The sequence below is a fragment of the Aythya marila genome (assembly GCF_965140915.1).
Source record: "Aythya marila genome assembly, chromosome: 1".
Classification (NCBI taxonomy): Eukaryota; Metazoa; Chordata; class Aves; order Anseriformes; family Anatidae; genus Aythya; species Aythya marila.
Genome location: NC_139042.1, coordinates 203,628,683 through 203,641,211, shown reverse-complemented (window position 1 = coordinate 203,641,211; position 12,529 = coordinate 203,628,683). Strand labels below are relative to the sequence as shown.

Below are 12,529 nucleotides of genomic sequence, written 5' to 3'. Positions count from 1 at the left end.
GATAGTTGGTGCTGCCTTGAGGACATCAATGTGTCAATCATTCCTTACAAGTAGGTCACCTTCCAGGGACCTTCTCCATTGCTCCAGAGGGAACATGACAAACCCTTCTGTGGGGTGATGAAGTTCTGCTCCTACAGCAGACAGAATTACAACATGGTGCCATACAACACAGAGCCATACAACACAGACATGTACAAGCATGCATCCTGAATGCAAAATAACACAGTGCCCTGGTGAACTCCACCCCACCAGGTTACTGCAGAAATTCAATTTATTGACCTGTCAGTCCCTCAGTGCCCATGCTGAGCTGATCTCTCTGCGGAGCCGCCTGATCTCCCCAGGACGTGGCAGGGAAGGAGTTAAACCAACCTGCTTCTGTTCTGCACGCAACTGTGAGAATGAATAGTCACCATCAGAAACGCTTTCAACTTTATAAACAATGAGTACAAAGCAGGCAGCATTTAAATCGATCTTTTGAAGGTACAGCCTAGAACAGGCTCTTAAAATCCTCAAAGCAGCTGGAAGCCCTCCAGAGCACTTTTCTGTGGGGACTATCAGATTCTGTTTTCTTTGCATTTGAAAGCACTTGCACACATACAAATATACTATTTAACACCATTTACTGCAGAGCAAAATTCTTCTTCCCAGGGCTCCCAGGAGGATGGATATTGGAATAATTAATGTTTCAGGACCGCGTAGCATTACCCTTACCCTGCGGATAAGGCTCCTTAGTGCAGAGTAAGTGCCCTAACTCCACTGCATGCCCATTGAATTACATTGGCCCTTGCAAGAGAAAGGTTTGTCATGATGCAGCTCCTACATCTGCTTCTTGTCTTACATTTTCCATCAGCTCAGCCCAGCCCTCCTGAGTGGTCTCTCCCCTGCCCTGGGACCCCCCCATGTCTGACTCCAAGAGGTGCTGTGACCTGGGCTCCCATCCCAGCAAGCTGCAGGGAGATGGGGACACCAGAAGAGGTTGTGATGCTGTGCTGCAGAAAAGCAGGTCCTGCATAGGTTGAATCTCTGGGATTTAATTAAATAGGCAACATAATAGTCATATTCAAAATGCCTATTGAATCCCCAGTCCATGCTGTTCATGAACAATGTGCCTGCACATTGGATTTATAGGTATCACTGCTTACAACCACGCTGAGGAGCACCCTAACAATTCAATCCTCTGGGTGCTCATCCATGCTTTGGATCTATTTTATTTCATGGGATAAATGATGACAATCTCTCCGCCCTTCTCTACCACATCACCCAGTGACCATTGCTGTCTCATTCACAGAATCCCATCCTGTAGGAAAGTGAGCAATGCACAAGCTCCCCGTCGCACCTTCTCCCACGAGGATCAGTTAATTCAGGGTCACTCCTTGCTAGTAGGTGACCAAGAGAGGTATTGACCTTGCTATTTTCATCATCTGGATTAGCAACGCCAAATTGTTACAGATTAAAGCATCCCCAGGTCTAATTTTGTTCTCTGGTCTAAAGACTTTGCTTCTTTTTCTCCCTGTGTAGTATCAGTCTGTCTTCTGGAGATGGCAGCATTTCTTTTAGCTGTCAGATAATTCAGTCCAGTCCCTCGTCTCATGATTCCTTTTTTGTTCTAATTTCTGCACTGCCAGCGTTTTTGACTGTACACTAAACTGCTATTTGGGATGCTTAGTTTTATGTGGCCATCTACTTACTATAAAGCATATGAATATCTTTATATACAGATATAAAGATATATAGGTATACATACGGGTGCAGACATGGCTGGCAATAACTCCTATCACTCAAGTTCTTGTATGCCAGGACCCTTCTTCATGGCTCAGAGCAAAAAGAGTACATCACCTGCAGTGGTAAACTGAGTCACTGTCAGCCCTGTCTTGCAAGAGAAAGTGGCTTCTCCTATCAGTATAGGGTGGGAACTTGGAAAGACACTGATTTTCTCAGTCTGAATACAAATTTCTGTGAAAATTAGGGGGATAAAAAAATTTCCAGACCTAATGCTAAGCAAAAAGTAGCAAACTTCATGAAACCCTGAATATTTTATCAGCTGAAAAATAGGGAGAAAAAATAATGTTTTTATTTTAAGAAGAAGATTCTTTTTGGGACAAAGAACTGAGCAGCTACACTGCAGGCTTTTAGAAATCCCAGTCAAAGCTGAATGCTTTTGGGACCAGAAATACCTTAGATCTGGGCAACAGGAAGGCAATTAGAATGTGTATATTTAATAGATTGATCATCTATCACTTAAAAGCCCCTGTCTGTGAGCTGCCCCCCTCTTTTCTTTGCCAAGACAATCCACCTGTTCCCTCCATATAGGCAGACACCACCTAGAAGTGTCTTTTAGACTTCAGATTTTTGATGTTATAATTACAGATGCTCACATGTACTTTGGCAGAATCTTGTTGAAATCCCAACGCTCTGCTGAGATGCTGCTATTTCTACTGAACCACGTTGAAATTCTGGCCGGGATCGAACAAGACCTTGCCAGTTTTTCTGCCTGCTTTGCAGATTGCAAGATCCCCAAAGCCTCCCTAAACTTCCTATTTTTTCCCCAGCTTTTCCATCAACTGGCTAAAATTTGGCTTACAAGATCTGAATCAGAAATTTCCAAGATGACTTATCCCCAGCAAAGGACCAGGAAGGTGGACACTTAGAAACCTTGAGCCTTCAAGATCTTGTCTCTTAAATGGCTGAGCACCAAAGCTGGGGATGTTTTTTCCATGGGAAAAATCACTGCCTAACCCTGTGCTTCTTCAGCCTTCCTTGCTGGTCGATGACAAAATCAGGATGCTGGTTAGAAAGATATCCGGTCTGACCTCACAGGACATCTCATCTTGTGATATGGACTTCTCAGAGAGTCTGTGGCACAGCCAGGTGATGGGAATGAACATCCAGTGGGTTTCATATACACATGGGCCAAACCCACATGCTTTGATTCATGTCAGATAATTCAGCCCTGTTTCTTTAATGACAAGACAAAGAGAGGAGAAAAACAAAATTGCCCTTGGAAAATTTTGCAGGAATTATAATTTAGTCTGAGGAGACATTTTGATGAGAACCCCCTGGAAATACTCATGTAAAACACTTCAAAGTCTAAGAATTTGTAAATTAAGACCACGCTTTTATTTACAATCCTTTTCTCCCTCCTGACAATGTAAGAGATTTTAAAGTCAGTATGAAGTATATTAAAACAACAGAGCATGTGAAAATGTCTCACCACTAGGATTTTGGAAAGATATAATATACCAGTACAGCAGAATAGAAATGTTTCTGTAACATTTGCTTCTAAATTACAATAAAGATTACTTATGTTCTGGGTTGAGATAGTCTTTTATGTTGCTATTTTGTACTACCAGCCAAAAAACCTATGGGTTTAATTTGCATTTAGGTGAAGAGTGTGAATAAAAGCCTGGTCAATGAAGTAAAGAAACAGTTAGAAATGAAAGTGACTTTCAAAAAGGGAAAGACTATTCTTATCACAGAGCGTTAGTGAAATGTAAAAAGAAGAATAAGTTGCAAGCACTGGAGTGCTATTCACTGTGTTTAGACATTAACATTATGGGATATTGAAGAATTATAAACATGCTTTTCTTTCTCTTTAACATAACGGTGCCTCTTTAAATGTAATAAAACAGAACAACTCTCTGAGCTTGCTGTTAAAATTCACACCATATAATTATGTCAGCTGAATATCGGGATGCAAAGACGACTGAAGCAAAGTAAAAAAGTTCAAAAACAGATTGGAAAAAACAAAAAACAACAACATGTGTTTGAATCTATTTTAATGTAACATAACACAACAAGTATTCTGAGTTCTGAAAGCACTGATCACTCAACCTCTGTAGGAATAAAAAGGGGCATTAGGAGCCTGGTGCCTAAAAAATTTCTCTGAAGGGCTGTCAAGCTTTATATATTTGAGCATGCACTGATTACCTGGGTCGAGGCCAGGAAGAAACTCAACCTAGAGCTCAGAGAACTGTCAACAGATTATATGACTTTTTTTTTTTTTTTTTTTCTCCCTCTGGGGACACAGGGACTGCTGAGGCTCTTGTTTCAGCGTAGGACTTTTCCTGTTTTCACTGTCCTTTACAGAGGCTTCAGTACCCAAAGCAGCTCAGAAATGTTGCAAACCAAAGCACCGAGGGTTCAGAAAGGCACTGACACATGCATTTCTGTTTGAAACTACTTATCTGTCCAGTGGAGCCTTCCAAAGAAAAGAAGTTTTTGATATTAAAGTCCAGAGATGGGCCTTAAACAGCATTGCCCTGGCTTCTAAAATGATTGCTCCAAAAGATATTACGAATGAACCATGCTCTCCTTTAGCTGTGAAAAACAGTCCATGGCTTGTCACAGCTCTCCTGCTCAGAATGACTCTCACGTGTTGAGTGAGCACTGCTTGGTTTGCAAAGGTCAGAGGAGAAAAACGTAAGCCAGAAATCAATCATAGCCCGGAGCAGCTTTGGCCTGGACAGACACCTTCCAGCTTCTGTGTTTGTGAACTAGAGGGCAAAATGGAGAGATCCAATATTTTTAATGTGGCAATGTTGACTCGGGATGAGATGGATGGAGATTCTTTCTATATGTCAAGAGGGCAATTTTGTGACACTGCCCAGGAGAAAGAGCAGGAAAAGATCACTTGGGAAAAGATCACAAGGCACCCACGAATTTTGCAGGCACTCAATGCTTTTCCATCCTGAAGATTTTCCTCAATTCAGCCCCATCTCAGCCCTCCCCAAACAGTCAGAAAATCCCACCTGGCTCCTGGCTTGACCCTGTTTGGTCATCATCTTCTCGCTGTGGTCTCATGAGTCAAATTGACTTTTGCAGGAGTGCTTAACAAAAAACAGAGCTGCAGGTTGCCCATTCTACATCCAACCCTAACCTGTCCTCCAGAATGGGGTTGCACCAAGCCAGATGCCAGACAACAGGGCTCAGTTGCTGCACGCAAGGGTTGTGCATCAGCCACTGGTATCAGCCAGCCACGCCTTGGGCACCTGCGGTTACCATCAGCCCAAGCAATTCTCTCTGGAATATAATTCCCTCATAAAGCTGTGATAGTGGTGAATATGTTGTATTTTTAATCAAGTCTTGATTGTCTTTGCTTTGTTGGGCAATTTGATTTTTCCACTAAAATCTAGGAAAAAAAAATAAAATTAATTCCTTTCCTCTCCAGGCAAGGATCAATTCCTGGGACCTGCTGTCCTCTTCACCAACAGCCCTGGAGGGGTTAAACACAAAAGCCTGGGCTCGGTGTCACACCCCTTACGGCATTTCCCAGACATTCCCTGTTATAAATTTAATCTGTCTTTAAACAGGTGCCACATCTCTTAGGCAACTGGGGTATATGGCAGAGGTTATATTTCTCCTGACCCTGCAGAAGCAGTGAGCTGCTCGCTGAGCAGGTCCTAACCTCACACCCAGCAGTAATTTGTGTCACTAAATCCTGGGGCTGAGTGAGAGCTGGGAGCACCCTAGCAAAACCCTGAAAAAGCAGCCTTGTGAGAGTGATGTTGGTCTGAATTTGAGCTCTGGGATAGCAAACGTCTATCAGGAGTTGTTTGGGTAGCTTAGACAGACAAACAGTCTCTCAGATTTCCTTCCATCATTTTTTTTTTTCTATTCCAATGTGTGTGCTTCAGCACTAAGATGATTGGCTGTAGAAAAGGCTCTGGAAAGATAATCAGTGGTTCATTGTCATTTAAGGCCAGATTTATACATTATTTAAATGCTACTTCAATTTTGGTTTGGAGTATCAAGAGGCATTTCAGGTGAAGATTCTTCATACTGCCCCTCTGAACTGCAGCCTTCATCGCCAGTGGTCCTGGATGAATTAGGAAGCATCTGATGTAATTTAACAGAAACGGAGGTCAAAGAAGATTCCCAAAGTGAGTGGCAGCATGTTTATTCTCTATAACCAGAGCTTCCTGAGCTAGCTCTGATCCACACTAATCACTGCAGCATAATGCCTCTGCCTCATGGTCCAAGAGGTTCAGATAACACCAGTGTGGGCACATCTGTACCCTGGCTGTGGATGTGGCCTTTGCACATCCTTGGCCAGGGTACCAGGATGCAGATTTTAATAGTTTGTCTCTGCATAGCAGCCTCAATCAGCCTTGGATGCCATAATTCTCAAAAATCCTCTCCTCCAGGTTAATATGGGGAATGTAGAATAAATTTTTTGAGCCACTTTCTGAGTGGTTAATCTGGAGATCCCTTCCCTTATCACCACTTCATGTCCAAGCTACTACCTAACATCTAGAAGATTTAAGCACTTCACCACGTTTTCTTATCTCAGCCAAGCGTCCTCAGCTCATGGAGGAAGGTGACAGATCCTCATCTTACCTTGGTCTGGAACGTACAGAAGACATGAGTCAGGAACGGGTGCTCCCAAGCTAAGGAGAGGACTCTCTTCTCCACCATCGTGCATTCAACATCATCATCCATCAGCACCACATCCTTCTTCAGGGCTTTCACAGCAAAATACTGGTCTGTGCTCTTCAGCTCAGCAAGAAACACCTAGGATAGAAACAGCTGCTCAGAAAGACCAACATTCTTCTCTCTTAGCTGGCAACACAGCCATGGGAACTGAGTGAGATGGGTTGAAATGCAGCACTCAGCAGAACATTTTGCATGGGTAAATGAGGGATTAATGAGGGCAGACCTTAAAAAGGTTTATATTTAAGTCTGGATTAAGTTATTAAGACTGTGTAGCTTTTGTGCTTGTTCCCCATATCCAGAACAGTTTTATGGAGTTGGACTCTGGGGAAGAATGAGTAGGTTTTGGTAATTACAAGAGCATGGGCTGCATGCTCATGTGGACAGGACTTGTCAGAGAGCAGAGCACTTCTGACGACAGAAACCAACTTTATGCAAATCCTCATGAGGTACATTTCCTGTTTTCTGACTTTAAATAACAAATCATAAAATATTGCTTTGTCAACATGTGAAATGCAAATACCCTGCACCAGATCCTCAGTAGGTGTAAACTGGAGTCCACCAGTAGTAGTTCCTCCCTGTTAGCAGAAAGTCTGAGCAGAAAAAACAGGCCCCCTGTGCTTCTGCAGGACTTCTCTGAGAAGAGCAAAACACACCACAGGGGAGACATTACTCTGCCTAATTTCTGTGGCAGGGAAACTGAGAGGTGAAACAGCAGGAAAGGAATTTCTAGAGACCACAAAGCAAGGTAGACTCTGCTGGAAGGCAGTACCAGTCCTGACCTTGATGCCAACAGCCTGTCAACAGTGTTTCCCATAGACTGAATAAATATCTAAGATTCATCAGAGAGACCTTTGAAATTCACTGAGACACACTATTTACTGAGCAGGCTCAGATGCTTTTTAACCTTGACAAAGATTTTATTTGCCTTTTTGGCTACTGATTTATTTCACTTTGCAGCAGTAGACAGAACCTAGAGCCTCCCTACAGTGAATGACCAGAAATGCTAACAGTGCAGATGCTGCAGAGACCCTTTTAAACTTTCTTTCTGGGCAGGGCTCTGCTCTACCAAGCAAACTGGAGAGCACAAAACATGTGTGATTTGTGCTGTGACTTCCAAGGCAGAGGTAGGTAATGTTAGACTTGATGCAAAGGGAGGTCTCGCATGGGTATGGCCCTCAACCTCCCCAGGTCCATGCAGAACTGGAGAGATCCCTCAGGCGTGGAGATTTGCACACCCTGTCTCCTCTATGGGGAAGTGAATCTCACTCCAAATAGATCAGAGCAACGGGAGTGATACCTACACAGGAAACTTGTGGGTGAGGTTTGTTGCAGAAAGGCACGAACTAGCCCATCCTCTCCACACCCACATGGTGCATAGCAGAGAAACACAGATGCTTACAATGTTGGAGAGTCCATGTTAGCACATGGGTCTGAAGCAAGGTGCAGAATCTGCTTTTGTGGAGATGTCCTGGACTCAGCTAGACAAGCTCCTGAGTAATCTCATCTGAGGAGACCTATTTTGGGCAGGAGGCTGGACTAGATGACTTATAGAAGTCTCTTCCTCACAATGTAAATGCTTCTATCGCATCTATGATCTTGAGGCCAGGTTAATTCAGGCTGTGGAATTTGAGGTATTGTGACTTAGCTCTAATTCAGATATCTCAGCTCTGCTTCACGTGCAAAATGTAGACATGCCAAGTGTTTTCAAGTATGGAAAGCCAACACAGCAAATGTCTCTCCAGTTTAAGAACTGGCTGCAGCAATTGCTCCAACTCAGCAGCCAAAAGCAGGCCTTCTTTAAGGCAGCTTTCACCTTGGAAAGGTTTGGGATTTGAGCAATGTGATACATAACGATTCTTTTTCTCCTTATTGTATGTGAAAACAGTGGAGAGTCCCTCTGAAATTATTTCATGCAGCTCAGAGCTGGCACTGAATAACATGAGTCTCCTTCCAGGGGACATCTGCAAGAAGGAGGAACAATCCACCATTCATCAAGATTAATGAAACTACTGAAAACAGGTGGCTCTTGTTTCAAAAACACACATTCTTAGCTGTTGTGAAATTTGTGTTATGCTCCAGCACAGATCAGAGCTGGGAAAGAGAAATCAGCGTCCCCAGCTGGGACCTGCTGCTCTGGAGAAGGGAGGTGATCCCCACTCACCTTTCTGGCTCGTGCTTCTGCCTCCCACCAAGGCTGCTTGGCTAAACTGGTGAGATTAGCTGTATGAGGGAGGACAGCAAAAAGACTTTTCTCACCAGCTCTCTGTGGATGCCCAGGGCCTAACAACCTGCACAGGAGTCATTTTTCTCCTCTCCTATCATGGGTGCTCATGAGAGAGCAACTAATCAGGCAGAGGAATGGGTGAGCAGAAGACTGGGTTCAAGACTCAGTCATGCTGGAACAATGGTTCTTTGAGGGCATAGAGATGTTTGTTTTTCCCTAAGTGACCTTGAAACCTCATATAATTTAGTATCATAACAAGCAATATGCACACCTGTGCAGTGGCTTTGCAGTCTCTTAATGCTTACCTTGCCAAAACTGCCCTTCCCCAGCATTTTGTGCAGAACAAAATCTTCAATGGTTAGTTTTAGCTGCACTTGGACCTCTTGCTGTATCTGGCGCTGCTCTCCTCCCAAGTCTGGTTCTGTTAGAGACTCTCCTTTCCCTGTGCCCTCCACTGGAATCTCCCAGGAGATGCCCTGTGGCTCTGCAACACACATCAAAGCATTCAAATAAACCCCTGGAAGTAAGGAGAAAATCCCCAGAATACTTACAAGGTATTTTGAACAGAATTTTAAAAAGGTCTTTTCAAACACATGTAAATGTGGTGGCCATGTCAGGTGAGCAGAATATCTCTGCTCTCACATTGCCTTCTCTCCAGAGGAAATTTTACTCCAGTGTAACTCCACCTTCTTCAGTGGCATTACTACCTTTTTACAAACTTCTTCATCTGTCTTTCTTCTTCATAGCAGCAAAACATGAACAAACCCTTTATTTCTGGCAGCCTGTGTTCTTCATTCCTTCTTGCTGGTTGCTGTTATGATGGGGTTATGGTTTCTTTTAAGGCCCTTGGCAAAACCAGCATGTGAATCAGATGGCAGGGACAGCATCTTCATATTGGGTCCCTGCTCTGGTTGTGACATTCTGATCAAATACTCCAGCTGTTCTGGAGTGGAATTACTGAGAGTTTATTCAATATTCCATTCACTTGTATGTAAACTTCTAAAAGGGCCTGTCCCTTTCTGGATTCATCCCATGCACTCACACACTTGTACTGTCCTAAATCACTGACCAGCAAGAACACTACTCATCAGACAAACAGACATAAATAAACCAGATGTGAATCCATTTGGGTTTTACCATACACATCAACATAGTCAGTTCTCCTTGCAACCCACAGAAAATAAGAATAGATGGGAACATCATTAATTTTCTCTCAGGGGTCTAACATCGTACGGTACCAAAACCAGCCTCTGAGTCTCAATAGCCTGGATCAAACCCAGAGTACTTGTGTAATGTAGCTCTGACATGCTTTAGCCAGTGCCATCTGGCTTTTATTCTAGTTTCTGTTTCTGAGTGGTTAACTCCACACAGGGCAGTACTTACTTGCATTGAGAAATATGATGATGGTGATCTTGAGCTTTGTTTAGGGTTTGAACTGAGGACCTACTGTCTTAGTCCTTCTTTTTTTTTTTTTTTTTTTTTTTTTAGGTATTGATTCACCAGTACTTTTCTTTTTTTTTCCTCCCCTTTCTGATATTTTAAAGCTTGTGGGAGTCTGCAAAAACGTTGTGTCAGTACCATCATAGGTCTGATGCACTTTCAGTATGGTGCTTGGAGGAGCACCATAAACCATGAAGCTGGTCCTGAAAAGACCTTCTATGTGGGACACACAGGTCTTATGAAAGAAAAGTGACATTTCTGATCCTAAAATCCAGAGTTCTCTGACCTGAGCATAAAGCAGACAAACAAGGGATCTTCCCAGGAGTGTAATTTTCCTTGGGTGAATGAAGTGGGGATGAGTCAATGTTATTCAGAGGGACTGGATGTCAACCTCTACCCAAAAATCAGAAATTAGAAAGAGAATTAGCCATGGTGATCAGAATGTCTCCCAGCCTCCTGTTCCAAGCTTGGATTCTCTTTAAATTTTTCATATATTATGGTTTGTGAGTCCCAGGAGAAGAATAAACACATTATTGCCAATGGAGGTAAGAGTTATGCTGAAGTACTGGATCAGAGAGTTTAGGGACTAGCTGGATGAGTAGTGGTTGATGTCTTATGTTGCTAGAGGCTGGGATGGCATAGGGAAAGTGCAGGTTTACAGAGAAGAAAGGAACCAGGCTGAGATCTAGGGTATCTGCCTAGCCTAAGTGACTTGGAAAGAGCTGAAGATATTCAGGGATGAGGAAGGATATGTCTTGCTCTAGGTAGGAAAGATGCATGAAAGATTAATTGGCTAATATATTCTCAACCTTCTCAACCCTTGCAACCCCCACCAAACTGTGTACAATAGGAAGAAAAAAAAAAAAAAAAAAGCCTGCTGTACCATACCACTAGGGGAAACTACCTTTTTTTCCTGTTGTAGATGTTGGAATTGCTTGAAGAGGTGTTATATCCTTCACAAGTACTGGGAGGCCAATTTCAAGAGGTCCATCTCTGGAGATCTGTTCTGTGTCACGCTGAGATCGAGCCTGGATTACAGAAAACAGCAAATGACTTTTAAGCCAAATGTCATGTTCTGAGCTTATGGACACCATTGCTTCTTGACTGTGACTGTCACACAAGCCAAAATATAGAAGAGGTCTTTGTATTTGAAAGGAGCATAACTGTACCCAATGTTTGGGGGTTTGAGGAACCCACAACCTTCAGCAAGGCTTCTCATGTGTCTGTGTGTGTTACTAGGTGTTTGTATGCCAATGCAAAGATACCCTATTCTGCACAGGGGTCTGTGTCCCTGGCTATCCTCACAAAGGACATTTTAACTATCATTTTCCTTCCCAATAGTTCTCTTTGAAGGGGAACCTGTAGGCAGGATCATACTGCAGTCTTATCTCTGCACACTGCCTGGGTGTCATTTTGAGGAACTCCTTTTCCTGGCATGTTGCAGAGGATAAGAGTTCATCTGGATTCAAGTATAATGAGACAAAAGCATGAAAGAGAAATCAAGTGAGGGCTATTAAAACGCTAAGACCCCACCTACAGCTCAAGAAGTTCCCATGGCCTAAATTTTTGGAGATAGGAAGAATATTTGGGTAGAAGAATCTAGCGTTTGCCCTCTTCACCTTTCAACAGTGACTCAAAGACACCTGTATGTAGTTCAAGGAGCTGCAGCCAGCCAGCAGATAGGAAATGGAGAAGTAAAAGCAGAAAAAAATCCTCTTTGAAGATTTGGCAACACCGCCTATTGAATAAAGGTGAGCAGTATGCAGAGTTAAACCTTGCAGGTAGACTCTCAGGAAGTTACAGATGGAAAAACACCTGCTGGGTGTATGAAGATTTTGCCTTGGTATACTGGAAGAACCTAAATATGCAGGACTGTGAACCTACACATTTTGTTCCCCCTCTGAGGTTATTCAAGAGCTGAGAGGCATCCTAACAATCCTGATTTGGAACTAGAATCTTCTCTAGAGGCTTGGGGCTTGTGACAGCCTATTTTTCCTTCTTTTAAGTCAACTTGCTGTGTTTGCACAGTATTATTTACATGATAGTATTATCTAGACCCTCTCTCCAAGGTCCAGGTCTCTTCATGAGAGTGCCTGCTCTGATGAGTTTCACAACAAACAAGTCAGAGAGACACAGGAGAAATTGCTGAATGACAACCGCATAGCAAGGTCATGACACCAAAGGACCCAAACCAAGTTCCTCTCCCTGTTTCTCGGACCCTGTTACACAACTTAAGCTACAAACATAATGTAACTACAGCTGTACTGAATCAGAGAGTCCATCCAGGTCATGTCCTCTCTGAGACAGGCATTAAGCAGACACCCTGTAAAGATGTAAGGAGAGTGAAAGCATGTCAGGCCAGCTCCTCAAATGATTCTCCCTATCTCCAGAGATATGTAGCTCAGAGAACTCCTGATTCAGAGACAATGCTTT

At 43.2% G+C, this 12,529-nt stretch overlaps 1 protein-coding gene across 2 annotated transcripts in view; it reads right to left on the bottom strand.

The window, feature by feature from the left end:
* PRKCQ (protein kinase C theta) overlaps nt 1–12,529 on the bottom strand; it is a 60,939-nt gene that overhangs the window by 15,876 nt on the left and 32,534 nt on the right. For both annotated transcript variants that reach the window (XM_082779053.1, XM_082779054.1), the window contains exons 11-13: nt 11,001–11,124; nt 8,962–9,140; nt 6,337–6,510 (exon numbers count right to left, since the gene is read on the bottom strand). In XM_082779053.1, coding sequence (XP_082635179.1) covers nt 6,337–6,510; nt 8,962–9,140; nt 11,001–11,124 — 477 coding nt within the window. The remainder of the gene's footprint in view (nt 1–6,336; nt 6,511–8,961; nt 9,141–11,000; nt 11,125–12,529) is intronic.